Source organism: Conger conger, chromosome 7 (assembly GCF_963514075.1).
Source record: "Conger conger chromosome 7, fConCon1.1, whole genome shotgun sequence".
NCBI lineage: Eukaryota > Metazoa > Chordata > Actinopteri > Anguilliformes > Congridae > Conger > Conger conger.
In genome coordinates this window covers 48,182,853-48,210,323 of record NC_083766.1, presented here as the reverse complement: position 1 = coordinate 48,210,323, position 27,471 = coordinate 48,182,853, and the positions used below count along the sequence as shown (strand labels likewise).

The window sequence follows — 27,471 nt, the reverse complement described above, 5'->3', positions numbered from 1 at the left end:
AGTATTGATAACCCACTTAGTATCTGTTGTCCCATTCTGCTCCAAATGCAGTTCTTGATAAGTTTTTAGTGCTGAGAACGAGCATTTGGCTGTAGCGGCAGTCACTAGTAGGGTGAAATTGAGACTCAAGGCAGTCCCCACATTGCCAAATGCAGTTGCTAGTTAAAAAAAACCTTTGGTAGTTTTGCCGAGTTTAACAGTTCCTCCTTTTTACTTTTTTGTGCATCACTTGTGCTTTCTAGCTACCTTCAGCTGACGTACAGTAAGGTAATCACAACATTGAATGTGATAGATCAAACCTAGTTCAAAGCAGGCCAATGTCATAGATCGTCAAAAACAAATTGTTTGTCAGAAACCTTTGCAAAGCACAATTACAAACAGAGGAATATACAGATAATAGAAGCAACTTTTTTTTATTCACCCGCCTCTTACAACATTAATATGTCAGTCATTTGCTCTACTGCCAAACTATTATTATTATTATTTTTTAAAGCACATTATTGGTTTGTAACCTTGAGGGAGATATGGTATGCAATTCAAAGGTATTTTTAGCATGAGCAAAAATTACCTCCCGGTTCATACAACTCAGCCGTCTTCTCGTCACCGACACACAAACTCCAACGCGGGCCACTCATTCCTGAATGGCAGCAATCATTCAACCAAGCTTTCAGTGTTTTCAATAATTATATTCGTATCCAAAAAGAATAGGGTTATCAGCTAAAACAAACAGAATTTGTTTCCTGCTCATCAACTGCAACAGCATTCTACAAGAAATGCCATCTCTTTTCTCAACTTTTTTTTTATCTTAAAGGAATATGGATTTGAACTTTGGCCTTTTGCAATATAAGCATTGCCTCTTTTGTGGGCCTCATTATCCTCATCTCTGCTAATCATTATTGGCCGTAGAAAAGATTAACAGATTTACTTTTACGTCACTAGAGAAGCCACCTCCATTGTGTGCTCAGGGCTTGACACAGAACATCTAAAACATGGAGCAAGAAGTGAACAGGCCAACTTGGAGCAGGCAGATAGAGTTTACTTTGGCTGCAATTGGCAATGTTGTTGGTCTGGGAAATGTGTGGAGATTCCCATATCTGTGCTACAGGAGTGGTGGAGGTAAGACAATAATTTAATCTTTTTTATTTATACCGGCACTTTTTGTCAGTTTTCATTTCAACACTATCCTTGTCTATAAACCCATGACACAGAAGATAACACAAAGGCAGGCATGCAGAGAGATGAAGTGTTCCCCAAAGGTCTCAAAGATCTCTGTTAATTAGATTGCAGTTTGACTAAATGAGTGTTTGTATTGATTGCACTTTAACCTAATGTGAACAAGAAGGAATTAACTGAATGCAACGGATTGCTAGAGTTTGAGATGATGACCTGAGCTTTCTGCAGGACTACTCTTTCACACAGATTAGACAAACTTCTCTGTTTGACTCCATTTACGTCCACACACTGGCTGACAATGCCATTTGAAGCCTTGTTCTTGATGCTAAGAGTATAAAACAGAGATGCTACTAGGATGTCATCTTTGGGTGGGCATTTGGATTATTTGGGTGGACAACAACAAAAATGTAGCTTTTCCTATATAGGGTATGTAAACAAGGGCGTAGTTACATTTTGATAATGGGGGGACAAAAGGGACACAATTTTAATTTTTGTAAGGGGGTCCGGGACCATTACCCTGTGAAAAAAAAATGAACAAAAAATGACACTGTAATATTTAGATTTAGATTTTATGATGAGCATTAGTATGTAAATTTATGAGAAAATTTTGGTTTGGATCTTCAGAGAGGCTACAACAGATTAGAATGAACAGGCAGCAGTGCCTGTATGATTAACATTTGTATGATGAACTATGATAGTTCTGCCTAAAATAGAATAATGTCTAGGCCCAATGATTAGCAGATGCAATGACACATTTTTATTATTATTTTTAATTTTAATATATTTTTTACCATTTACTATTTGTGTGTGTGTGTGTGTGTGTGTGTTTGTGTGTGTGTGTGTAAGGGAATGTAGAAATCCTAGAATGCAATTGATAGTTAGCTAGGATAAAGTATGGTGTAATCAAACCAAATTAAAAGACAGCCTCATTGGTGAGGGTGCCTGTTTTTTAATGAACCACCTATCCACGCTGAAAGATTTACCTAGCTTGCTAAATAAAATTAATCGTGTTAGCTTTCTGTAAAATGATTGTATACCCAACAAGCCAACTCCACTTACTAGCAACAAATCAGGTATAGTTAGCCTGGAGCTGGCTAGCTGGCTAATCACTAAACCAATGGCCACTGAGCTGGTAACTTTTTTAAGTTTAAATTTAAAGCTTAATTAAAAAAATTAAGTTGCAAAACATGCAAACTGAAATGAAAACTATACAAGATTAATAATATAACTTATAAGAACTAGAGAAAAGAATGAAAAATAATCAAAGATATAAACAGTTTGAATAGGATTTCTGAGAGCAGCTAGCTTAGGTTACTTAACCTTGACTGGACCGCATGCGTGAAGAATTGTCGTGGTTTTGTGATAATGTAAAGTAGGAGCAATGACTAAGCACACCCTTGACTTGTTTATCTCCCGATCAGCTCAATTTGAGCAACCATAAACTGCACAGAAATTAACCATAATGAATCTGTGTTATCGCTGTATTTATATGGCTTTGTCATTGACACTGTTAAAGTGACTGTAAAGTGGAAAATTCTGAAATAACCATAAATTATCACATCGGGATGTAACCAATACACATCCACCAAATATCTATTCAAAGTAGTGTAAATAAGTATAATAACACAAATTTCAAGTTAGACCAAACTTCTGTGTTGAAACAATGTTAGGATTGTACAGCCTGGACTGACTCCCCGCCCTACCTCCCCCCACAAATGTACTACCCAAAAGTAAATTATTGAAGAAGGAGGTAGACTTCGAGAGGGGTAAAGTCAGTAGAGGGATTAAGATGGCAAGATGCAAACTCCACTTAGAAAGGCCCCTCAACTGGGATTTGGACCCTGGATATTATTGTTGGCCAACAAATCTCTATACTCAAATCTCATGAAACTATGGGAGGAGATAAGTAATGAGACTAAAACATATATTGGCCTATAGGTCAGGGAATTATTGATGTCATCATGGACTCTGAGCTATTCTGATAATCTGTCTGATAATAAATTGAATCCACCCATTTAATCCCTGCATAGGAATAGATGGAAATGTTTAGATTGATATGTGATATTACAATTTATTAGATTTCTCAAATTTTGCTGATGCTTAAAACATACCATAATAATGTCATTCAATATAGTTTGCAGCCATTCACAGATTTACAGTCACTTTAAAAGTTCTGAATGAGTTTACTAGCTAAAATATGAGGCTTTATTATTAAAAGCAGATGACACATCTATAAAGAGTGGTCTGGCATGCATATTTTTTACTTCCATATTCAACAATGTGGAGGTTGCATCTTCCACCCCATGTTCAGCCCCATAAGTATACACTGAAACATAAAACATTATGACCACCCGCCTAATATGCTGTTGGTCCTCTGCCACCAAAACAGCTCTGACCCACCGAGGCATGGAATCTACAAAATCTCTGAATGTGCTCTGTGGTATCTGGCAGTAAGTTGTTAGCAGCAGATCCTGTAAGTTTTGCAAGTTGCAAGGAGCCGCCGCCATAGATCAGACTTTTTGCTTCAGCACATCCCAAAGATGCTTGATCGGATTGAGATCTGGGGAATTTGGAGACCAGGGGAATACCTTGAACTCAAACCATTCATGACAAATTTCTGCGGTGTGGCAGGGCACATATCCTGCAAAAAGAGGCCACTGCCATCAGGGAATACTGTTGCCATTAAGGGGTGTACCTGATACACATATCCAGATGCCCACTTGATGTAAAAGAAAACGGGACTCATCAGACCAGGCACCCTACCACCACGTTCAACGATGGACAGGGAATAGCATGGGCACTCTGACCAGTCTGCTGCTACTCAGCCCCATTCGCAGCAAGAACACTTAGACCCAGTCATCTGGCTATAACATTTGATCCTTGTCAAAGTCATTCAGGTCTTTACACCTGCCCATTTCAACTCGGGTTGCCACATTTGCGAAAAACCGGGACATTTGACGCGCGAAGCGGGCCGTTAAACCATATTTGCAAATATACTACTGTTAACAGTTGGGTTGGCCTTATCCATTCCGAAAAGTGCTCTCTTTTTGCCCAGTCTGAGTTGTATGTTGTATATTGCTTTTTTTAGTGTTTTCTTTGCTGCTGGTTGCTTGTCTGATTTTGTTCTCTCGTCCTCCTCGTCCGTCTCTCCCCCCATTTTATAAAACCGACAAGATAAATAAATAAAAATTCGGAAGTATTAGGCGATTACCTCTAGGCTATCAGCTATCTGAACTTCCCCACGGTGACGTCGTTGAAGTGAATGCACGCGCCTGAGTGACAGCCCGTGCAGCAGTTGCTGGGTGATAAGGTAAACTTTCGTATTTCTACCACCAATTAAAAAGAAGTATAGGCATATGGCCAATCGTCGCTGTGTTTTACTCATTTTTACCTGTTTACAGACACGGGATTGGATGTCTACACGTAAAGAGGAAAAAACAGAATAGCAGTAGAAGAATCCGGTTTTATTTGGAACTCGGGATAATTCGTGTCCCGGGAATGAATAGTCATTTTCCGGGGTAGTCGCTCAAAAAAGAGAATAATCCCGGGGAAACCAGAACGTGTAGCAACCCTAATTTCAACACATGAACTACGAGAACCAATGTTTCCTTTACTGTCTAATATATCCCAGACCATGACGTGCACTGTTGTTATGAGATAATCATGGCCGTCCTCAGTCTCTAACGCATCCTACATTCCTGCACCTCGTCCGTTTTTTCGGCAACAAAATGAATTTAACAAACCAGTTTTTTCCTGTTTTTCAAGTTTTAATAACATTGACAATGAATCACGTTTGACAAGAAAGTCCAATAATTGTAGTGCATGGACATGCTCTTAAAGTACTGTACTTTGGCCTTGACAATTCGCCACACAATCAATCTTTCAGTGAAATTTGCATTAATATATAAATTAGGACATCAGATATTTCGGTAGGTAGCTTACTGTAGAAGTTGTGCCCACTTTATTAAGTCCAATCCACCACTAATGACTGAGTTAATTGTTCAGACTTGTCATCTTATAACTTGTTATCTTATAAGATGGGCAAAAATTATTTGGGAATTATTTCTTAGGATCAATTTTTCTTTGACCAAAATATAAATTGTGTAATAAATATGTAGTGATGTGGCCAGTCATGAAGAATCATATGAGAAGAATCCACAATAAGGAATGAATACCCGCACATTGCCATTGCATTCCAAGTAACCTAGTATTTATTTGTGTATTTCGTTTTTACCTATGAGCATTCTCACAGGTGAACTTGTATAAATCTCTTCGTAGCATAATATCTAATATCTCTTGGTCTTATGTTCTGGTTTTAGATCTTTTTACTGGCATGCGCCAATACAATGGATGTGCATCTTCCTCTGTGAATGTATGACATTTGAAGAGCCATGAACTGTAAATTTAGTGTGGAGTGCCATCTGTATTTATATATAACACTTCTGTTATCTTAGGTGCATTCCTAGTTCCATACCTCCTCATGTTGCTGGTCTTGGGAATTCCACTACTGCATATGGAGCTGGCACTGGGACAGTATCTCAGAAGAGGGCCTGTTCAGGCACTAGCTAAAGCTTGCCCTCTACTAAAAGGTAGTTCACCATTACATGCAAACAGTTTCAAATGTTGTTTACCTGTTAACATCAACTAAACAATTCAAAACAGAAAAAGTAGTTGAAATCCACTTTTGTTTGTAGTATTGTATTGTGAGCCATTGTGATTTCTCCTCAGGGGTTGGCCTGGCCATGATGGCAATTTCCTTCATAATGTGCACTTACTACAATGTCATCATCACTTGGGCCCTGTATTACCTGTTCAGCTCATTCCAGAGCCTGTTGCCCTGGGAAAATTGCAACAACACCTGGAACAGGCCCAACTGCACTGACCACATAACCAACAGCTCCTACTCCAGCACTGCCAGCCAGCAGTTCTTCAGGTATGTGGTGCTGCAATGTACCTGCAGGCCCTGACCATAACACAAGCACTGGGCATACAGCACAAGACTCCTTGTGAGAAGAGGGAGCTGAAGTCACGATGTGAAAATGTGGGTGCACTGGGCTCATGCTAGTGTCCAATTGAAACTCTAATCTCAATATACCGAACCTCAAAATCTCAAAAGTCCAAACTGTGCTGAAGAAGATTTTAAAGTTAACAATCAGCCTTTTACCATTCACTAAGTAAAAGGCCTTTTAGTGTTGAGCACAACAGCGTCTTTGGTTTCATTTATTCACAAAATAGCACACCTGTGGTATACACAGTGGTTATCTCATGCTGTCACATTATGGTGGGGAGAAAGAAAGTTGGATGGATTCTGATCTGATGAGAAGTGGTCTGGTAATGTTTTGCAGCTACAAAGTGCTGGACCAGACAAGTGGAGTGGAGGTGGCTGGGACCTTGCGCTGGGAGCTCTGTCTTCTGCTACTGGTGGCCTGGATCCTCGCCTACCTCTGCGTCTTCAAGGGAGTCAAATCGACTGGGAAGGTGATCTGAAAATGTCACGGCCCATATGTCAGTGACTAATGTTGCACTCTTTTGTTCCCTGCAAATAATGTGTAACCTGTGCAGTAGAATATAATGAAGTATATTCAGTAATTTCCTTTTCAAAACCTTTGGACAAGTAATCTTGGTACCAGTCTCTTTACCATGCTTGTGTGCATGCATGCATGTGCATGTGCGTGTATAGGCTGTTTATTTCACAGCTCTCTTCCCATACGTCATCTTGGTGGCCTTGCTGATTAACAACATGCAGCTGCCTGGAGCCATGACTGGGGTTCAATACTTCATAATCCCTGACTGGGAGAAACTGAAGTTGGTGGAGGTGGGTGCATTAGAAGGGCGGAGCAGAGTGTTGTGTACAGTAGTATCGAGGTTTAGTAAGGTACACTTGTTGCCAGACCTATGCTGAATTCCCATGCTAGAACAAGGTGTTTAAGCAAAATTGATCTCAGTGCATCCAGCTGTATGTATGCATAGGGTCTAAAGCAGTGTTCCTCACTTCTCATCCTGGAGAGCTGCAGGGTCTGCTGACTTTTGTTGTTAATCAGCACTTAATCTAGTAAGTAACTGCTTTAATTGATCAGATAACACACCACACCTGGTTTCTTGGATCTGAATTGGTTGCTGATCTTAAAGTGCCCTGCGCCCAGCACTCCCTGCAGCTCTCCAGGACCAGAGTGAGGTCCTCAAACTCATTGCCACGGAGGGCTGTGTGTATGCCAGTTTCTAATGCAAACAATTAAAGCTGCCTTAATTTATTCTAATTACTCATTGAGCCATATGCATGTAACTCCATTGCAGCAAAGAATATAGACAACATAAATAATACATTTCACATTATATACTTTGGGCCTCATTTATCATTATTTACGGAAATCTGTGCAAATTTGTGTGATCTGAACCGAGCTAAGAAATTCCGCCAGATTTATCAAACGCGTAGATACAGCATTCTTTCATATCCACGTGTTTATGTTGATAAATACCAAGTAATCATACTTCAGAATTTGTGATTTGCATAAACTGACGTCCCTAAAATACCATATGAGGAGCTTGGAATGTGAGCTAATTAAAGAGATAGATTCAAGAAAAAAAGCTTCTCTGAAGCAGAGATTGAACTTCTGTTAATGGAATTAGAAGCCAAAAACACATTTTATTCTGTCGTGTAAACAGTGAATTAATTATCAGAGGTGGGGAAGACTAAAGCCTGGCAAGATATAGCCTTCCTGTTGTAGACTCTTTCTCAAGTTCCACACACTATAACATAACATAACATAATATACAGTGAATCCCGAAAGTATTCACAGCGCTTCACTTTTCCCACATTTTGTTATGTTACAGCCTTATACCAAAATGGAATAAATTCATTTTTTTCCTCAAAATTCTACACACAACACCCCATAATGACAACATGAAAGAAGTTTTTTTTTTTTTTTTTGCAAATTTATTAAAAATAAAAAACTAAGAAATCACATGTACATAAGTATTCACAGCCTTTGCCATGAAGCTCAAAATTGAGCTCAGGTGCATCCTGTTTCCACTGATCAACCTTGAGATGTTTCTACAGCTTAATTGGAGTCCACCTGTGGTAAATTCAGTTGATTGGACATGATTTGGAAAGGCACACACCTGTCTATATAAGGTCCCACAGTTGACAGAGCACAAGCCAAGCATGAAGTCAAAGGAATTGTCTGTAGACCTCTGAGACAGGATTGTCTCAAGGCACAAATCTGGGGAAGGGTACAGAAAAATTTCTGCTGCTTTGAAGGTCCCAATGAGCACAGTGGCCTCCATCATCCATAAATGGAAGAAGTTCGGAACCTTCCTAATATCTGTGTGGAATTTGTGCCCTCTCGTTCTGCTAAACAAATTCACCTTGAAGAACCATATATAGTTCACTTTGTTAATCCCTTTAATGAATTTAAAAGCCTCAACAATAAAAGTCTCCTTTTTCTAAGCATGAAGAGATTAACATATTAAGTCTATCCTCATTACTCTTATATTTTATACATGCAATCAATCTGGTTGCCCTTCTCTGAACCTTTTCTAGCATCTCTATATATGTCTTATAGTGCGGTCCCCAGAACTGCACACAGTACTCCAAATGTGGTCTAACAAGAGTATTGTATAAGGTGAGTATAACTTCCTTAGATTTACTCAATATACTAAATTCTCTTGGGTATGTATCCTAGCATCCTGTTGGATACAGAATAAAGCTGATTGTTCTGGTGGATAAACATGAAGAGATGTGCCAAAATAATGTGCCAAACTAACACCTAAACATAATTTGTAACTAAGCCTACTTTTATATAGGCTACATAAACTGCGTAGACTATGCGCCACATAGGACTGGAATAAAAACAAATGTGTAAAATGTGGTGTATAACTACACACTGCAGAGTAAAATCGGGGTAAGCAGTGGAATGTCAGGGAAGATAAAAGCCTGGGAAGATACTGCTGTTATTGTAAAATTTGTTCCACATACTGTGGAACAGGTAAACGGTGTATGGATATTATGAGTTCTGGCTCCAATGTGTTGCACAAACTCAGAAGGAGGTGTCTGGCCAATCAGAACCATTTTTATACAATCTATGGTCGGAACGACTTGTGAGCCTCAAGTTTATAATATCCAATATGGCGGAAATTGACGTCACTCAGTGCGTTGAACTCAGCTTGATCCAAATTCAGAGACGGAGGTCGAAAACAAAACCGGTCAGAAATAAATGCTGGAGAGTATGGAATGAACACATAACAATCTGGCAGAGACTTAACAAAACAGACAGGTTTATATACAGGGATGATGAGGGGAAATAGCAATCAGGTGTGCATGATAACAAGGAAGTGAAAACAGGTGAAACAAATGAATGGGAATGAATGACAGACAGACAGACTACAGAAAGCACAGAGGGTAATAATACACGGAAACGCTAACAACTTAGACAAAACCTAGACAATGAAAAACACAGAACCTGACATGGTGAGGGGACTCCAATCAGTGTACCAAACTTTCTCGGGGCTGCCATAGACATACTAGCCAGAAGAAAAGGATGATGATGAATAGTAATAAGAAAAGGTAGAAACATACTGTGTGCCTATGCAGCTTCGCTGCTTGGCCCCCAATTATATAATCAAGCTCTGAGGCAGGAGCAAATGTTAGCATACACATAGCCCTCCATGGTACTTTTGAGTTAAGAACCACTGGTCCTTAGTGAAAGCTGGATAAGTCACCCTGGATAAGCATCCACTTAGCAAAGAAACATCAGATGAATTAAGCGATTTTCTGGACATTTTGTATCTCTGCCTTCAACATTCAGGTATGGGTCAATGCTGCAGCTCAGATCTTCAACTCCCTTAGCATTGGCTTTGGCTCGCTGGTGGCCATGTCCAGCTACAATGCCTTCAACAATAATATCCTAAAGTGAGCTTATTACATGTTTACTCTCTTAATCTGTCTTGCCCAGAGGGTTTTCCCATTGGAGATAACTGCAATACATAGTGCCAATGATCCACAAATGTGTGTGTGGGATGAGGTGTACTAATACCGTTGGAGTATGATTCTTATACCCTGCAAAGCTTGAAATGAATCACTGTAAATACCTTTCCTGCTAAATATCTCCATGGTCCTTAAAATTTGTTTTATTGATCCCTCAACTGCTGACAGATTAAACAATGCCATTGTCTCATTTTTGTAAACAACTTTACATCTTTACACCCTTTACATGGTGAACAGAATCGTCATGGTAATTCCTCAATTGATTCTGCTCTTACTCTTGCAGAGATACTCTGACCATCTGCATTGTCAATTCACTGACCAGCATCTTGGCTGGCTTCGTCGTCTTCTCAGCATTTGGCTATATGTCATACCTACAGAGCATTCCAGTTAGTGACATTGCTGTGGATGGTAAGTTACTGCCTGTGATTTATTCAAACTTCCAACAGGAAATGACAGTCAGTGACACTGTTCATTTCCAAGTGGGTTACAGAGATGACTGAATAGCCCTTACAGAAAATACATTTCCATGTGATTACATGTGGTTCACACGTGTACCAAATGTGTACCATGTTGTATCACGTAGTCATTTTTTTGCGTTGTCTCATGTGGAGCATGCATGTTCATTTTCGGTGTTACACATGTTATTTTACATTACCGTAAATCCTCAAATTGTGGCTGGGGTCTTTTATTTACTTAGGCTGCACAAAGCACAGGCCTTTATTTGGGGCAGGCTTGTATTTGAGGCAGGCCTTTATTTCTTATTAGGCTTCTGTTGTAGAATTTTATTCTTAGAAATAAAGTAAAAGGCTACTCTTAAAGTGGGCCAACACTGTTCAACACTTCCTGTAACCGTTCAGAAACGCAACTTGAGTAGCTAAACCATTAATGAAAGCCAAAACCGATGCGTCTTCATAAAATAACAACTTGCCAGACACGCCTTCATGAACAATAACAAATTAGTGTAGATAACATCTTTTTTTCCTAAAGTGCGTTTTATTGTGAGACCTGCGTTTCGTTTGGAGCAGCATACCGGTAGGCTATCAAAAGATTTTCGCTTTGGTTGGGATTTAATTTACTTTTGGACTGTTTGATTCTATTGCTAAATGTTGGGACTGATGGGCACTGAAATCTGGGGGGTATTTGATGGTTCACTGTTAAGTTTTATGTAGTTGAAAGAGTGTTGGGATTTCCACTCGTCTGTTTATTGCGAGTCAAGGCAGCCGCTTTCATTCATTCATTGAACGTGCGCTGTGCTGTAAATACATGGAAACCTTATTGCGTAGCCAAGTAGCCTAAATTGAGTTAATTTTTAATTTTGCCTGATTTACTTTTTCTTAAATTCGTAGGCTGGAATGCCTCGCGGCAACAATTGTGTTTAAATGTATACTGCTTCTGCTTTTGGCAAGCTACTCAGAAGGGGGTGGCAAGCGACTGGTAGCTTGAGAGCAACGTGTTGGAGACCCATGGTGTAGGACAACGACTTTTCATTGGCAACAGTATTAAACCAACCAACAATATAAAATATTAAGAAGAGCTCATTTATTTCATTGAGTTAAATTGAAACAATGTCTTCTAGTGCTCATGGACTGATAGCCCTACTGGTAGGCAATATTACCCCGGCTTGTATTTGGGGGCCGGCCTTTATTTGTCCGAATCGACCACGTCCCCGGCTATTATCCGAGGCCCGGCTTCAAATAGAATCCCGGACACAATTTGAGGATTTACGGTAAGTTATGTTGTCACATGTCGAGCGTATGTTTTCACATTAATGTAACATTTGTATACAGACTCACATGAACACTGAAAACCAACACAAAGGTTAAGCGAAAATTGGAAATCATGTCAATACAGTCATGCCCAGAATTATTGGCTCCCTTGATAAATATGCACAAAATACTGTACAGTATTTTAAAATTAGTAAAATAATACCATTATTGAAAAACTTAATTTTCCAACATTCCATTTTAAGTAGTGTGCTTTATTCATGATTCAATGAAATCAGCCAGTCTTACATTTTTCCCATTATTGGCACCTCTGGTTCAATACATTGTGCAACCACCCCTGGCAAAGAAGATAGCTGTGAGTCTTTTCCTTTAATTTGCGATAAGGTTAGAGAACACATTTGGAGGGATTCTTGTTCTATGTTGACCTTTTCAAGATCACTGATAGCCTTGGGTTTGTGCTTATAGACCCTCTCTTCAGTGCAAACCACAGGTGTTTTTTATGGGATTTAAGTCTGCCACTGTCCTGAACTGATTTTTGAAAAATACAAACGTGAATAAACATATAAGCCACATACAGTAAACAGTAGTTCTCTCCAGAGTAATATTCTTGGAAAACAAAAAGTTACATTACAATATACATATTACAACATATACTTTGTGATTTTGTGTGATAGTGTGTGCGTCACTGATTTGGAGAGGTTTACTTCCCCAATGCCCTCTGCTCTATATTCAGCCACCTTCCCAACAACCTTTGTACCATGAAACTGCTGAATAACAGGCCTCTTTATGAGAACATACATTCATTTAGTAAGCATGTCAGTAGACAAACTGCTGTTAGTAAAAAATCTGTTTTGATTCTCTTAATGGAACTAAAACCTGGGTTCTTGCGCCTTGCTTGTACTACAACTTGGAATGATCTGAAAAAGAAAGAACTGGCGTACTGAGCAACAGACATTGAACAGGTCGACTGAGGAAAACAACAACAGTTGATGACAGAAACATTGTGAGAGCTGTGAAGAAAAATGCCAAAACATCAGTTAGTGACATCACAAACAACCTCAACAGTGCAGGGGAGAAGGTATCTCAATCAAACCATTTAAAGAAGACTTTGAGAGCAGAAATATAGAGACTATACCACAAGATGCAAACCACTTATCAGTAGTAATCGGAAGGCAAGATTAAAATTCGGAAGGAAGTACAGAAATGAGCTACGAAAAAGTGTTATCGACTGATGAGACCACCATTAACTTCTACCAAAGTGATGGATCTGCTCACGATTCAAAACATACAAACTCATCTGTGAAGCACAGTGGAGGAAGTGTCATAGCTTGGGCTTGCATGGCGGCTTCTGGAGTGGGCTCACTAATCTTTACTGATGATGTAAGTCATGATGGTAGCAGTAGGATGAATTCAGAAGTCCACAAAAATATTCTGTCTGCTCACTTACAGGGAAATACGTCCAAACTAATCTTGCAAAGAAAGCTGAATTCTGTTGTCTCGTTGTTCATATTTTTATCTCAACCACAAATGTATTCCGTGTATTACAAAAACAAAGGAATTGGCCTTGCTGTTCCAAAACCTTTGGAGTGGACTGTATGTAACTCTGATACAGTACTGTCACAAATTATGGAAACACTGCATTTAGTGTATAGTGTATAAACATACAATAAATGTTTGATAATTATTCCGCAACAATTTCTTTTTGACATACTATAGTACTGCAGGTTATTCCATGAATGTATTGTCCTGAACTAATTAACACTACTTTATAACACTACTATCATACTATCACTATTATCATCATTTTGAATAACCTTTAATTCATTATATTCTTTTTGTTTTTTACATTTTAGGCAATTTGCATCTACACTGAACAATTTATTTCTTGTGCAGGTCCAGGCCTCGTGTTTGTGGTTTACCCACAAGCCCTTGCGACAATGCCGGTGGCTCCCCTCTGGGCGTTTCTCTTCTTCTTCATGCTCCTCTGTCTGGGTCTGGATAGTCAGGTAGCTTTCATCCTATGCCTGACTTTGATGGTGGTCAAGAATCACAAGGCACATGAGCGAGCACCACGGTCTTGAATCCAATCCGTGCCAGTGCTTACTGTGGCTGGCAGCCCCTCCGAGGCAGTGCACAACTGGGAGATAGCAGTATTCATTGCTTTGAGTGCCCAGGGCTTGCTCTCTGTGCAAGTGTATGATTGGGTCTCCTCTCCTCTGCTCCTGCTCTGCCTGTGCAAGGCTTGTGGTTGCGGTGTTAGAAGAAGCATCACAAGGCAACAATAGCCCCCCCCCCCACTCCATTTTAGGGGAAAAGAGTAATTGGACGGTTGGCTTCTCAGCTGCTTCTGAATAATCAAGTGTATTCAATTGCTTCCTCAGTGCAGGTTTAAGAAAGCTCTTATCCATGCTCTAAGGAAGCGATTGAATACACCTGAATATTCAGATGCAGCTGATAAGCCAACCATCCAATTACTTTTGGTCCCCTAAAAAGGAGGGGGGGGGTCTATTGTTTCATTTCAAATCCAATGTGTTTGTGTTTGTGTCTGCTATGTGTTTGTGTTTTATTGATCCCTCAACTGTTTTTGTGTTTTATTGATCCCTCAACTGTTTTTGTGTTTTATTGATCCCTCAACTGCTGACAGGTTAAACAATGCCATTGTCTCATTTTTGTATGTTCTTATTAGTTGTGCCCTTCAGAAAAATGATGTACTCAGCAATGCATTTCTACTAGATTGATTGTGGCTGCCCCATTGATGCTAAATGTGTGAGCAAAAAGATACAGCAAGTATTTGGACAGTTTTTGTTGTTCTCGCTCTGTGCTTCAAACAGGTAAATAAAACTGCAAACTTTCAGCTTTGAGATGTAGGATGAAAGTCTGTACTTTAACCATATATAGTTATTGTTTATTTGCTGGAATACAGAGCGAAAAAAAAAAAAAATGTCACTGTCCAAATACTTGCGGACTGCATTGTAGGTTGGACTCACCATTTATTGAACCATATTGAGCCATATTTTTTATTATCGGATCTAATATCAGATCAATTTCCCATCAGCAATGTAGGGTGCAGTTCCCCTTTAGGAACATGACTGGCGGCTATACATGGAAGGATGCATAGTTTTCAGTCCTTACACCATCCTGCAGTTTGCCATGGTGGAGGTGATGGTGACCAGTTTCATGGATGCCTCTGGAGGTGCTATCCTAAGGTATCTGAAGCACAAAGAATTTGTCGTCCTGGCTGTCTGCTGTGCAGCTTTGCTCCTTGGAATCCCTCATGTGATGCAGGTAAGAAACAGAGCCAGAGTGATCAAATAAGTAATTGAAGTTGAATTAAATCAAACACTCTCAAAAAAGATGTCTTGATATTGAACACACTTTCGAGTTACTACTTTTGTGTTGCAAATATATGATTTATGTCTTACAAATGGAGACTTTTTTAACAGAGTGTGTTGAAAGGAACACAACATGTGTTGTATCTTTTACTAGATATGGAGGTGTGATAAAGAATGCCTTGTGTGTTTTGACACAGCAGTTTTGAGAGTGGTCTCATTTCCTTCTACTGATGTGGCAAATATTCCACCTACTGCTATCTTGAACACCCTACATTTACTTATAGAGAACATGGGCATATTGAACTGGAGTTTGAAATCTATTATAGTTTGTGGAAAACATCAGAAAGGTACAAATGCTTGTCACTGGGGCGGTAATCTATAAGTGCATAACATTGTACGCCTAGCCAGCAATGTATAACTAACCTGTACATTGTTTGCTCGCAAAATGTACCCAAAGAGAACATTGCTGTACAACCAGGGTACATTTGGGGAAATTTGAAGAACAAAAATGTAGCTCCACTGCCACTTTATTTCTGAGACTGCGTAAAACTTTTCAGTACATGGCAGGCACCTGTTCTCTTTGTTTACATATCGTGTACATTGAATACTGTTGGTTAGCTGTACTTTCTGTGACCAGGTGGGGATCTACGTGTTCCAGCTTATGGATCACTACACAGCCATCGTGTCCATATTGTTTCTTGCCTTTTTTGAAGTGGTGGCTATTTGTTGGATATATGGTAAGTAAAGAGCACAACCCCACAGAACTGACAAGAGAGATGTCACATTTCCGGATGACCTATGACCAGCCAGGGTTTTTACCCCCTGCAGGAGTAAAACGACTCTCTCAAAACATTGAGGAGATGACAGGAAAGAAGCCAAGCATCTTCTTCACAGCGTGCTGGATGGTGATCTCTCCTGTATTAGTCTTGGTGAGCTCGTAGCCTAGTATTACTCAAAACGAGTGGAAGCCCTGCCTTCTAGTCTTCTTGGTTGGCTCAGTTGCAGCAGGCATGATCAGTTGAGCACGGAAATATGTTTGAATCTAAAACAATTATGCATTTGACCCAGGTTGAGCAGGGAGCACACTCTTTTTGGAGCACAGTGGGACTGGCAGACAGCAGGGTGTTAATCGTGGGCTTGGTCTGTCATCCACAGGTAATCCTAGTGTTCTCCGTCATTCAGTTCAGACCAGCCACCTATGGGAGCTATGTCTACCCTACATGGGCTCAAGGGATTGGTTGGTTTATTGCCATGGCATCCATCATCTGGATCCCTCTTGCGGCCATTCACACGCTGTGGGTCCTGCCTGGTTCCTTCACAGAGGTACCTTTCTCTTTTCCAAAAACCTGGACCTTAAATCTGCAGTGGTTTATTCAGTCTTCATGCCTGATGAAGACTGCATGTATTACCATTAAGTAGGCAAGGAAAATAGATAATCATGTGCATATTAATGCATGGCTCAGGCAGTAAGAGCAGTCGTCTGGCAGTCGGAGGGTTGCCGGTTCGATCCCCCACCCGGGCTGTGTCGAAGTGTCCCTGAGCAAGACACCTAACCCCTAAATGCTCCTGACGAGCTGGTTGGTACCTTGCATGGCAGCCAATCGCTGTCAGTGTGTCAGTGTGTGAGTGTGTGTATGAATGGGTGAATGAGAAGCATCAATTGTACAGCGCTTTGGATAAAGGCTCTATATAAATCCCAACCATTTACCATGTGATTGGTGGGGGGAGGAATACATTTTTTGACACTTGCTTTTTCTTGCATATGCTGGTAATAAGTGTGCTGATTTTCTTTTCACTTTGCAGAAACTACATAAATCCATCTCCCCATTTGCACTTGATAAGACTTCAAAACACCCTGATAATTTTGAAGGGATGAACAACATATACTTGGACAATACAGTTGTGACCACTGTGCCACTATCAGAGAAGTGTCCAGTTCAGACCTATCTCTGAAATCATCACACCTTGATGGAATCTGTGTCTACACAAGAACCTCTTCTATGGACACCACTTTTACCATATTATATTTGGTATCAATTTGACCCCATTGTGTTTAAAAACTGGTTAAACTTTTTTTCCATCTTGATACTGTGTGGTTCTCATTTGGTGGAATTAAATAGTAGATATGCAATAATGTTTGTTTTCAAAAGTCATGTACCAACTGTGTGTTGTGTGGGGCTATTTGTAACCTTTGTAACTGTATAAAATGTAAGAAAATATACAACCATTGTTATTTTTGTCTCAGGTTTCTTTGTGGATTTTTGTGTTGGCACCTCCCCGTGCAGTAACTTTCACTTACTGTACCTTAAAATTACATGTTTTGCACAGATTTTTCCTATTTTTGGATAGTAATTTGGCTAGTAATTTGAGAGGAGATAAGGAGGAGAGACACAAAGTGTCAAAATATTTCTATTGCATTTACTTATTTAGTTATTTTGTGTCTTCCCAATTTGGTAGTAATTGTACCCTATCTATTCCAATTATCGATGTTATCTGAGGATACACCGTTAACGACCCCATTCCTCGGCGGCCCAGATGTATCTAGCGATCTTGAGAACGACATGTTCTTCAATCCGTATCACTATTGTGCGCTGCAATCCTACTAACCCCTGCCGAATCGCTCTCTCGGCTGTTCCACAAGTACAAGCCAAACTCGGCTTTGACAGGACTGGGAATCGAACCCCGGTCTACGGTGTGCAACTGTAACGGACTGAAGCCTGTCAGCCTCTTAACATAATATGGGGTTAACCTGGTTCATATGGACTGGTCTGTACTTCAGATGCAGCCAAACCCTGAAACCACCCATGTGGTTAATTGTCCTGCCTATTCAAATGTAACTACATAGGACTGCCTCGAAACAAGGGACTTATCCTGTTAATAAATATGAAATACATTTCATATTTTAAATACAATTCAAATACTAATCTTTGAGTTCGGTTTGGATCAAATGACCCTTTTATAAAATGAGGAATGAGTGATATTTGTTATTTGTTTTGTTATTGGTCATTTCAAAGAAACCTTTACACAATACGGCCGTGCAGTTATACAATACAGATATGTTCATAATATAGCAGTTATACTTTGTATGTACATGCAGTGGGTTGTCTGTCCGAGTATAGCTAACTGCCTGGATTCTTTACCACCATTGTTGCGTGTGCAAACATAATTAAAAGGAGATGCCCAATCTTATTTATTATGAAACATGACCTACCACTCTTGAAGCATGGAGCTGCAAGCATTGCCAGTAAGGTTTTGTCGTAAAGTGTTTTATCATCACGTGTTGCAGTCCCTTAGCCAGTGATACTGAGAACAATATGGGTGCTATTTAAAGTCGTCCTCACATGTTGGGTCATATGCTCATAAGAAATGTGTCCTTTTATTATCAATGGTTGACAGGCTTAGAGGTGGAATCACATAGAACAGAGATGGGCAAGGTGGGCCATATCTGTTTCTGGATTTCAAACCAACTTCTGCTATAAACTATCTAATTACCACAATCATTTACATAATCTGAAATTTTTTCACATTCTGTGATAGAAATAGCAGGTGATAAATGTCTTTTATTGTGGTCTCATTTACAAGTGAATTGGTCATGGTGCCTATGGCTAATTAGCTGATTGGGTAACTGGTGGCAGCAAAGATATGTATACACACTGGACTGGGCCTTGTGCCCAGTGTAAGAATCTGTCCATCCAGAGATGGGCCAGATGAATTGTACGCAATGCAGTCTTCAACCTGAGATAGTACACTCCACACAAAGCTAACGGCTGCTTGCCTTTGGAGAGTACGTACGCTGTTCATAAAGCGCCGTTCTTCTCCTTGACAGCTTGGACATTAAGGAAGGACTCCGAAAGCAAGAAACTGCCTGCGGCAAAGCAGCAATAAAATGTACTTTTATTGAGAATACCTATGATTACAGTACACACTCATGAGTAGTACTTTTAATTATACACGTGCCCACTTCTCAGTTAGAAACATTGTCTAAAGACATTAGTGGTTTTTCAGCAGGTTCCAAAGTGCAAACTGATTTCTGTTATATGGTTGGTATGGAGTGGAGGGGGGCGTGGACCATAAGAAGGCAAAGGGAGTTCAGAAATGCTCTCAAACCTTCGCCTAAACCATGGCTAACAGACTGACAGAGGAATTCCATGGGATGTGTGAGACCAGTGCATGGTCATGAAAGACTAATTGAACGCCCTGCACAAAAACAGACTTTGGAATGAAAATGGATCCTTTCCCTATGGTTATGGTATAAAACCACATCAAACTACAATCAAAGATCTAAATATAAAGAGCTAATATATTTATAAAAAATAATAAAATAATAGTAATCATTAACAGCAATGTTTACTTTTATTTATATTTTTAAACATGTATGTAATACGACAAGAAAACAAGCGAAACAAAAAAGAACAAAATATATGTGCAACCGATGGCAAACTTTCCCACTGTAATAATGGGTGTGCATGTGACCGCATAGCTCAGGAGTGCTGCACACCAGTTTCGTACTCCTTACGCAGGCATTTATTTAACTTTTTAAAGAAAGGCTTAAGAAAAAAAAAAAAAAAGAAGCCCACCAATAATCTGTCATGATCTATTCCTGCAGCACTCCAAATTACTCTGTAGTTCAAATAAGTGACCCCAACGTCATACAAGAGACCAACCACAGACTCCCAACTGTGCTGAATGAGGCTTTTTTGTACCACCCAAACTCCAAATCTGATCCTTCTGATCCAGGTTAAAACTAGTTTTGCCCAGCAGAGGTCGCTAGGGAGTCACCAAGGCTGCTGGCTCTATCTGCGGCACCAGCTGCTTCCTGCTCGGTTGCTATGACACCTGCTCTACTGGCCTCATCTGCACGTCTCCAATCTGGGCACGAGGGAAAAAGATGTTTTAAAAAACAGAAGAACAACATTTTTCAAAGACTGCTCTGGGGCCGATTTCTTTGAAAAATACTTGTCTTTGAATGGAATTTCATTTGGAATATTCCTTTCCTCCAGTGGATGTTCGTAAGAAAAGGATTGGGTCACCATTTCCTGTCTGAAAGTACACTTTAACTGGTACGCACCAGTCTGTCACAAAAGTAACACACTGCACTTTCAGCTCAAAGGAAAGGAACTGCCAAAATGAGAGGAATACATGTTCTAGCAAATACAAGGACATACAAAAGCAAAGCTTATCATCTTTAGAGATGGGCTGAGCTTTCATACTACTGAAGAAATGTGATGAAAGGTTACACAAATATCTCCCTGGACCCAGGTAACAAAATCATTGGTCAATATAAGAGACTTAGACAGAAATGACTTTGGCTACGAATAAGAGCCTAAAAGAAGACTGTGTGAAACCCAGGTGCATGGCTTACCTGAACATGTGGAGGGGCACTAAGGACATACGTGACAGCACTGGCTATGTCTTCTGCTTTCAAACACTGAAGGGGAAAAAATATACACACTGTATTTTGGTATACAAAATGTGCCAATAGCTTAGGAAGTCCAAAGCCTCATTATGTGAAGTCAATGTCCGATCCAATCAGCCCCCGCCCTCACCTTTATACTCTCATACGTAGCAGCTGCCTTCTCTGGGTCACTGTTATGATGCCGGAATGCAAACTCAGTTTCCACTATTCCTGGGGATATACTCTGTGGGAAAAGTAAAGTGTGAAAATACCGTTCTTCTTGAAAGATACCAATTTATACCCATTAACATGAAAGCAAAGTCGAAAATAAATAACACTTTAGACAATTTTGGATCCCACCCTCTATCCATTGGGATGTAAACAGAGTTTCAGGGAATGGAGGTGTGTGAAAGCTCTTACTGTGGTGTGTGTGTGTGTGACTCAGGTTGGGTGTAGAAGCTCTTACTGTGGTGCGTGTGACTCAGGTTGGTGTGCAGAAGCTCTTACTGTGGTGTGTGTGACTCAGGTTGGTGTAGAAGCTCTTACTGTGTTGTGTGTGACTCAGGTTGGTGGAGAAGCTCTTACTGTGTTGTGTGACTCAGATTGGTGTAGAAGCTCTTACTGTGTTGTGTGTGACTCAGGATGGTGTCTAGAAGCTCTTACTGTGGTGTGTATGTGACTCAGGTTGGTGTAGAAGCTCTTACTGTGGTGTGTATGTGACTCAGGTTGGCGTAGAAGCTCTTACTGTGGTGTGTATGTGACTCAGGTTGGCGTAGAAGCTCTTACTGTGGTGTGTGTGACCCAGGTTGGTGTATAAACTCTTACTGTGGTGTGTGTGAGACTCAGGTTGGTGTAGAAGCTCTTACTGTGGTGTATGTGACTCAGGTTGGTGTAGAAGCTCTTACTATGGTGTGTGTGAGACTCAGGTTGGTGTATAAGGTCTTACTGTGGTGTGTGTGAGACTCAGGTTGGTGTAGAAGCTCTTACTGTGGTGTGTACGTGACTCAGGTTGGTATAGAAGCTCTTACTGTGGTGTGTATGTGACTCAGGTTGGTGTAGAAGTTCTTACTGTGGTGTGTTACTCAGGTTGGTGTAGAAGCTCTTACTGTGGTGTGTATGTGACTCAGGTTGGTGTAGAAGCTCTTACTGTGGTGTGTATATGACTCAGGTTGGTGTAGAAGCTCTTACTGTGGTGTGTGTGACTCAGGTTGGTGTAGAAGCTCTTACTGTGTTGTGTGTGACTCAGGTTGGTGTAGAAGCTCTTACTGTGGTGTGTGACTCAGGTTGGTGTAGAAGCTCTTACTGTGGTGTGTGTGACTCAGGTTGGTGTAGAAGCTCTTACTGTGGTGTGTGACTCAGGTTGGTGTGTAGAAGCTCTTACTGTGGTGTGTGACTCAGGTTGGTGTAGAAGCTCTTACTGTGGTGTGTGTGACTCAGCTTGGTGTGTAGGAGCTCTTACTGTGGTGTATGTGGCTCAGGTTGGTGTGTAGAAGCACTTACTATGGTGTGTGTGACTTGGCGTAAAAAGATTGGTGTAAAAGCTCTTACCGTAGCGCGTATGTGGCTCTTGGCTTCCCGCAGCTCGTGCCGAAGTCCCTCGGTCAATGCGGTCACGGCGTATTTGGTGGCACAGTAGAAGTGCTCGTCAGCGCTGGGCACCACCCTGTGTCCACCCATGCTGCAGAAGGAGAGTGGGGCGGAGGTGATCAGACCCTCGGGGGAAACTCTGCACCCGTGCTGAGACTGTGTACCAAATGAGCCCTGCCATTTCCATCTCAGTCCCATCTCGTTCAGAGACAGACCTGGGCCAGATACATAATTGAGGAATGTAGCAACAGGCTCAACTCACGATACAATTCGTACCCCAATACGAAGCTCACAATACCATTGGTATTGCGATACTATTAAAGTGGGAAAATAATAAATAACACAATGCTGTAATAACAGTGGTCTTTATTTGTAACATGCATTCACAAACTGTTTATAGCCGAAACTCGCCATGATACTCCTACCTGAATGAATTGTGATTCAAAACTTGGGTCCATGATGTGAATTGCTAATATTTTATGATACAATTCTGCAATTTAAGATTTTTTATAACACCCCTAATGTAATTGTTTTGGATTCAAATACTTTTCTGTGCTCGATTGCTCTTGCCTGGTAAAGTTGAGCCAACCATGAGGACAAGAAGGCAGGTTCTGCACTTTCTCAAAGTATTTCATCATGCACCAGACAGACAAGCTGAATCCAAAACAATTACGTATTTGACCCATGTTCAGAGAGGGGAGGAATACGTGAATTTCCAGAAAACATGACTGTTCCTGACCACAGACATTTCTAAACAGTTTTTAATGACAAGCACCTGCTGAGACATGGAGATGGAAAATAAATATTCACAGATGTTTTCTGACATGGGCTTCATCCATTTACATTTATTGGGCTTCAGAATATGTCGTAACTAAATCAACATTTGAACATCCATGCTGAATACAAGTAACATGGTTGTCAGGTCAGAAATGAGAGGAGAGCAAACACAATTTAGACAAATTACATACTCCCATCTGATATGCCCGTGGCACATTGGAAAGACTGAAACAAAGACTTTTATTCATACACATATTTAATATTCAGGACCACACACAGTTAACACGTTGAAGCTTAGCAGCTGAACGATGGATTGGGAGTGATGTGCATCAATCAGACACAAATGCCTGATTGTGTTCCTGATTCACTGTAATCCGTCCTGTAGGTTTTGCACTCCAACCCTAACAAAGCACCCATCATTCAACATCAAGAGATGTCATTCAGCTGCTAATTCGTATAATCAGGTGTACCAAATTAGGGTTGAAATGAAAACCTACAAGATGGTAGATCTCCAGGAACAGGAATGGACAGCCCTGCTGTAATCTGTCTGTCTTGCATAGGAGCAGGCCTAATCAGTTGTAGATGAGTGTATTTCTGGTACAAACTTTTGTCTTGCCATGCTTTTCCGGCCATCCAATCAGTGTCTTCCCTCCTTTCAAAATGGAGGGAAGACACAAAATAAACAGATAATTGGATATAGGATGTCAGTCTGATGGTGTAGTCTCCATGGACTTGGACAAGCTCTCAAAAGTTTCCATCCAAATGTTTCGCAAATATCAAGCAACTTTCCAAAAAGTCGGCAAAAGAAAATGTGAATCACAGTGTGTTTCCATCAGGTACTGTTATGTGAATATTCGGAAGACGCTCCAAGATTATGGTTACAACTAGGAATTACACACTGACATTCCTTGTTATAGGGAATTACATAATTACATAATAAAGAGTGGCAGCTTTTCCACCACAGTGTAATAACTGTTTTGCGATAAAAACCTGTTGGATGGAAACCTCACTAAAAACAGTGGCACTGTGTGAGAATGGCACCGTACCTGTTTATGTTGATAATATGTCCGTCGTCTACATGCCGCTCCTTCATCGACTGGTAGGCCTCGCGCGTACAGATAGACAACGCCAGGACATTCACCTGTGGAGACAAAGGCACAAAGGTCGACAGGCCTCACATAGTCACGGCCCAGCTAAACATGACACCTCAAAAAATAATGAAAAGTAACCCAGAGTAACCGTTGACCCATAATCCATTTATCATTGTACTGTAGTTTCCAAGCCTGCTGTTTCCCATAGAAGCCGAATTTAAAAAAAGAAAAGAGAAGGAAAACCCGAGTATGAATATATTATATTGCTTTTCAAAGACCAAAACTGAATTCAGTGAGTGCTTGCCACTCACAGCCTTGGAACAGCATTTGCCCTTGGGTGTGTGCGGTGCTGCATGTTCAACAGCAAGAGAAACAATTCCCCAACCCCATTAGAGGGTGTCCTCCTCCCCTGCTGGGCTCTGAAACCACTCTCCCATGCGGCGCTTTCCTGGAGCCGCCATGGCTGCCTTTTCCTAAGCTTCCAGGCTAATGAGCCCTGGCACCCTCCGCCTCCCAGTAGATGGGCCGATCGCTGTGGAGCTGAGATCTGGTACGACAGACACTTAATTTCAACGTGCATCCTCGTAACAGACGACGGCGTACACTACAGATACCTGACAAAGAGAAATCCTCAATACATGCACCTTGTCCTAAAAGGGGTTTTCTTCTTTCTGAATGGATCAGCCTATTTCTTTGCTCAAGAGTATGTTGTGTAATTAAAGAGCCCTTGTCGGCTAGTTCCAACAGCAACAACAAAGACATTTCAACAGGCTTATGCAGCAGAAGAAACAAAAATATGCATAAATACAATTACACACAAATAATGAATACTATCGTTTCATCCCAGAAGAAGATTTTTATTCTGCAAAACAGAATCAAACCCCCTTTGTCTGAGACTAGATGAGCTGTAAAAGCTGTAAAATGTGAGTGTATTAGGCTTTCTAGCAGTCCTTTTTGTCTGCGGTAAGAGCCTCCCGGTTTTGGTAGGGCTGTGCCCAACATTGTAGGCGCCCATTTATAACTATAATTTGTTATTTAGCTGTGATTCATCCAGAGTGATTTACAGTTAATTAGACTAAGCAGGGGATAATCCCACCTGGAGTAATGTGGGGTTAAGGTCCCTGCTCGAGACAACAACTGTGCAGATTTTAGTGTGGCTACAGCGGGGCTTGAACCACCAACCTTCCGGGTCCCAGGCATGTAACTTAGCCACTAGACTACAAGCTGCCCAGGATCGCTACCCTGCGCCTCAGCCGTTCACAGCTGTCTGTGTCCCAGGATGTGAACTGACACCCGAGTGCATAACAATGCCAAAGGACAGGCCAACAATGAGAGAGGAAAAAAACACAATAACAGGAACGTATCAATACGCTCAACCAGGAAGGCTAATACAGGAAGTGCTTCAGAAAAAAACTTAAGAACTACAAAAATACAGCCGCAGCGCAGGGTGCGAGAGGTAAGCCTTGGTGAACTCCCGCTTCCCTCATTTTAATCTGCTACAGCCATTAATAACAATGGAGCAAGAGGGAAAACACGGAGCTACAAATCACAGACCGTCACCTCCACCACTACTGCCCCGGAGGTGCGACGAACAATCACGAGACGCCGGGTTAATGCCAAACTAGCGTAACAAGAGGAAAAACAAGGTCAGTATGCAGATTAGGCCTGCTAAAAATACTCCGGTACACATTTGTCTTGGACGCCATGGCAACAGATGGATGGGCAGAAGCAACGCAGCGCCAAGGTGATGTGCTTTTGAGCCCATCAACGGCTCATTTGAGGACCTGAATGGCACAAGCTCAATGAATCACACACAGCCTCTGGACGACAAACAAGGAAGGCCGTACAAGTGCTCTTCTGTGAGGAGCCAGGCCCCCTCTCATAGCCAATGAAGCAGCTTGCTCTGTGTGTGTGTGTGTCTCACTCCCTCTCTCCAAGGTAGGCAAGTAGGAGCTCATTCCCCAGGGCTGCACCAGGGCTCATATTCACAGTGTGTCAGAGTAGACATGCTGATCTGGGATCAGTTTAGCCTTTTAGCTCATAATGAATAAGGTTAGAATTTGGACAAAGGAAAGCTGATTCTGAATCAGCCCTCCAACTCTCGGGACAGGTCTTTACAGGTGCTATTTCTCACAGTCCGTACACTACATATTTGTAATTTTGAAAATGTACAAAAAATTCAAACTTTTCATTTAAATATTTCTGTGGATTTTAGAAAAAGTAGGAATGTGGGACTGGTGCCAAGTTTCCAGAAGGTTTGACACCGTATACACTCAGTTTTCACTTTATTACGTACACCAGCTTGTTAATGCAAATATTTAATCAGCTAATCATGTGGCAGCAGCTAAATGTATAAAAGCATGTAGATGTGGTCAAGAGCTGTAGCTGGTTTTCAGACCAAATGTCAGAATGGGGAATAAATGTGACATTGGTACTTGGAATGATTGTTGGTGCCAGACAGGGTGGATTGAGTATCTCCAAAACTGCAGATGTCTTAGCATTTCCACGCACAACAGTCTCTAGAGTTTGCTGAGAATGGTGCGAAAAACAAAAAACATCCAGTGAGCAGCAGTTCTGTCAGAGGAGACTGGCCAGACTGGTCGAACCTGACAGGAGGGTGACAGTAACGGAAATAGCCACACATTACAACAGTGGTATGCAGCAGAGCATCTCTGAACACACAGCACATCAAAAGTGGATATGCTACAGCAGTAGAAGACTTAAATCTAAAAGTCTAATGAATACCTAATAAAGTGCTCACTGAGTGTATATATGGAGCACTAACCTCCTAATTAGCTCTGCATCTCTCCATATGCGCTTTTATAATGAGCTAGAGGTTGGGTTGCTAAGGCAAGCCATGGGATAGGTGGGGAGGGATTCTTTTTTAATCACCAAGAACATTACACTTTGCTGAAGCAGGTTAGTGTGTAGCTGGGTTCATATGTGTATGCATGTTGTGTGTGGAATCGTGCACCTGTGGCACTCACTGGATCCATCCATCTCACAGAAAGAAAGAAAAACTTCACATTCATGCACCTCAGTACCTTAGCTTCTCTGATCTGATTTATAATGGTGTTACTTGCCAATACCGAGTTCTTTTGAAGCATCTGTTCTGGGTGAGGAGTGTTACTCAAATATACTGGACGAGGTAAAAGAAATAAAACTGCCCTAAAATGAGGAAGAAAATTAAATAGTAAAATGATAAAAGCAGATTCAAACATTCTCCAGATTCTGATTCAGATTCAGTTAAATAGCTTTAAATTAGGGGATATTTTCTAGGAAAACCAGTCAATCAGTCAAGGCAACCAGTCACAAAAATAATTTGGCTCCCACAACAAAAATGAGAAAGATGATATTATTCAAGTATTTTAAGTAAAATGTGTACCGGAGTATTTCTGCTAAACAAGAC

The 27,471-nt window shown here is 40.8% G+C and overlaps 2 protein-coding genes across 2 annotated transcripts in view; one reads left to right on the top strand and one right to left on the bottom strand.

The window, feature by feature from the left end:
* Positions 1–989: 989 nt before the first annotated feature.
* On the top strand, positions 990–17,170 carry si:ch211-283g2.1 (sodium- and chloride-dependent GABA transporter ine). Its single transcript, XM_061249405.1, has 13 exons — positions 990–1,116; positions 5,628–5,762; positions 5,902–6,106; positions 6,519–6,651; positions 6,854–6,988; positions 9,978–10,081; positions 10,440–10,564; positions 13,774–13,886; positions 15,025–15,165; positions 15,850–15,949; positions 16,041–16,141; positions 16,368–16,535; positions 17,016–17,170. Exons 1-13 carry the CDS (start codon positions 990–992, stop codon positions 17,163–17,165), a joined length of 1,737 nt encoding a protein of 578 aa, XP_061105389.1. The 3' UTR covers positions 17,166–17,170.
* Positions 17,171–19,088: 1,918 nt separating this feature from the next.
* dhrs11a (dehydrogenase/reductase 11a) overlaps positions 19,089–27,471 on the bottom strand; it is a 32,646-nt gene continuing 24,263 nt past the window's right edge. Inside the window, exons 3-7 of the mRNA XM_061248573.1 lie at positions 24,018–24,112; positions 22,156–22,285; positions 20,759–20,851; positions 20,575–20,640; positions 19,089–20,081 (exon numbers count right to left, since the gene is read on the bottom strand). Coding sequence (XP_061104557.1) covers positions 20,040–20,081; positions 20,575–20,640; positions 20,759–20,851; positions 22,156–22,285; positions 24,018–24,112 — 426 coding nt within the window. The 3' untranslated portion in view covers positions 19,089–20,039. The remainder of the gene's footprint in view (positions 20,082–20,574; positions 20,641–20,758; positions 20,852–22,155; positions 22,286–24,017; positions 24,113–27,471) is intronic.

Bases quoted from the DNA above. Each gene is read 5' to 3' on its own strand.
- si:ch211-283g2.1 (XM_061249405.1), top strand. From the start codon at position 990: ATGGAGCAAGAAGTGAACAGGCCAACTTGGAGCAGGCAGATAGAGTTT. The intron at 10,565-13,773 runs GTAAGTTACTGC...TTTCTTGTGCAG, and splicing joins TAGTGACATTGCTGTGGATG to GTCCAGGCCTCGTGTTTGTG. The intron at 13,887-15,024 runs GTAGCTTTCATC...ACCATCCTGCAG, and splicing joins GTCTGGGTCTGGATAGTCAG to TTTGCCATGGTGGAGGTGAT.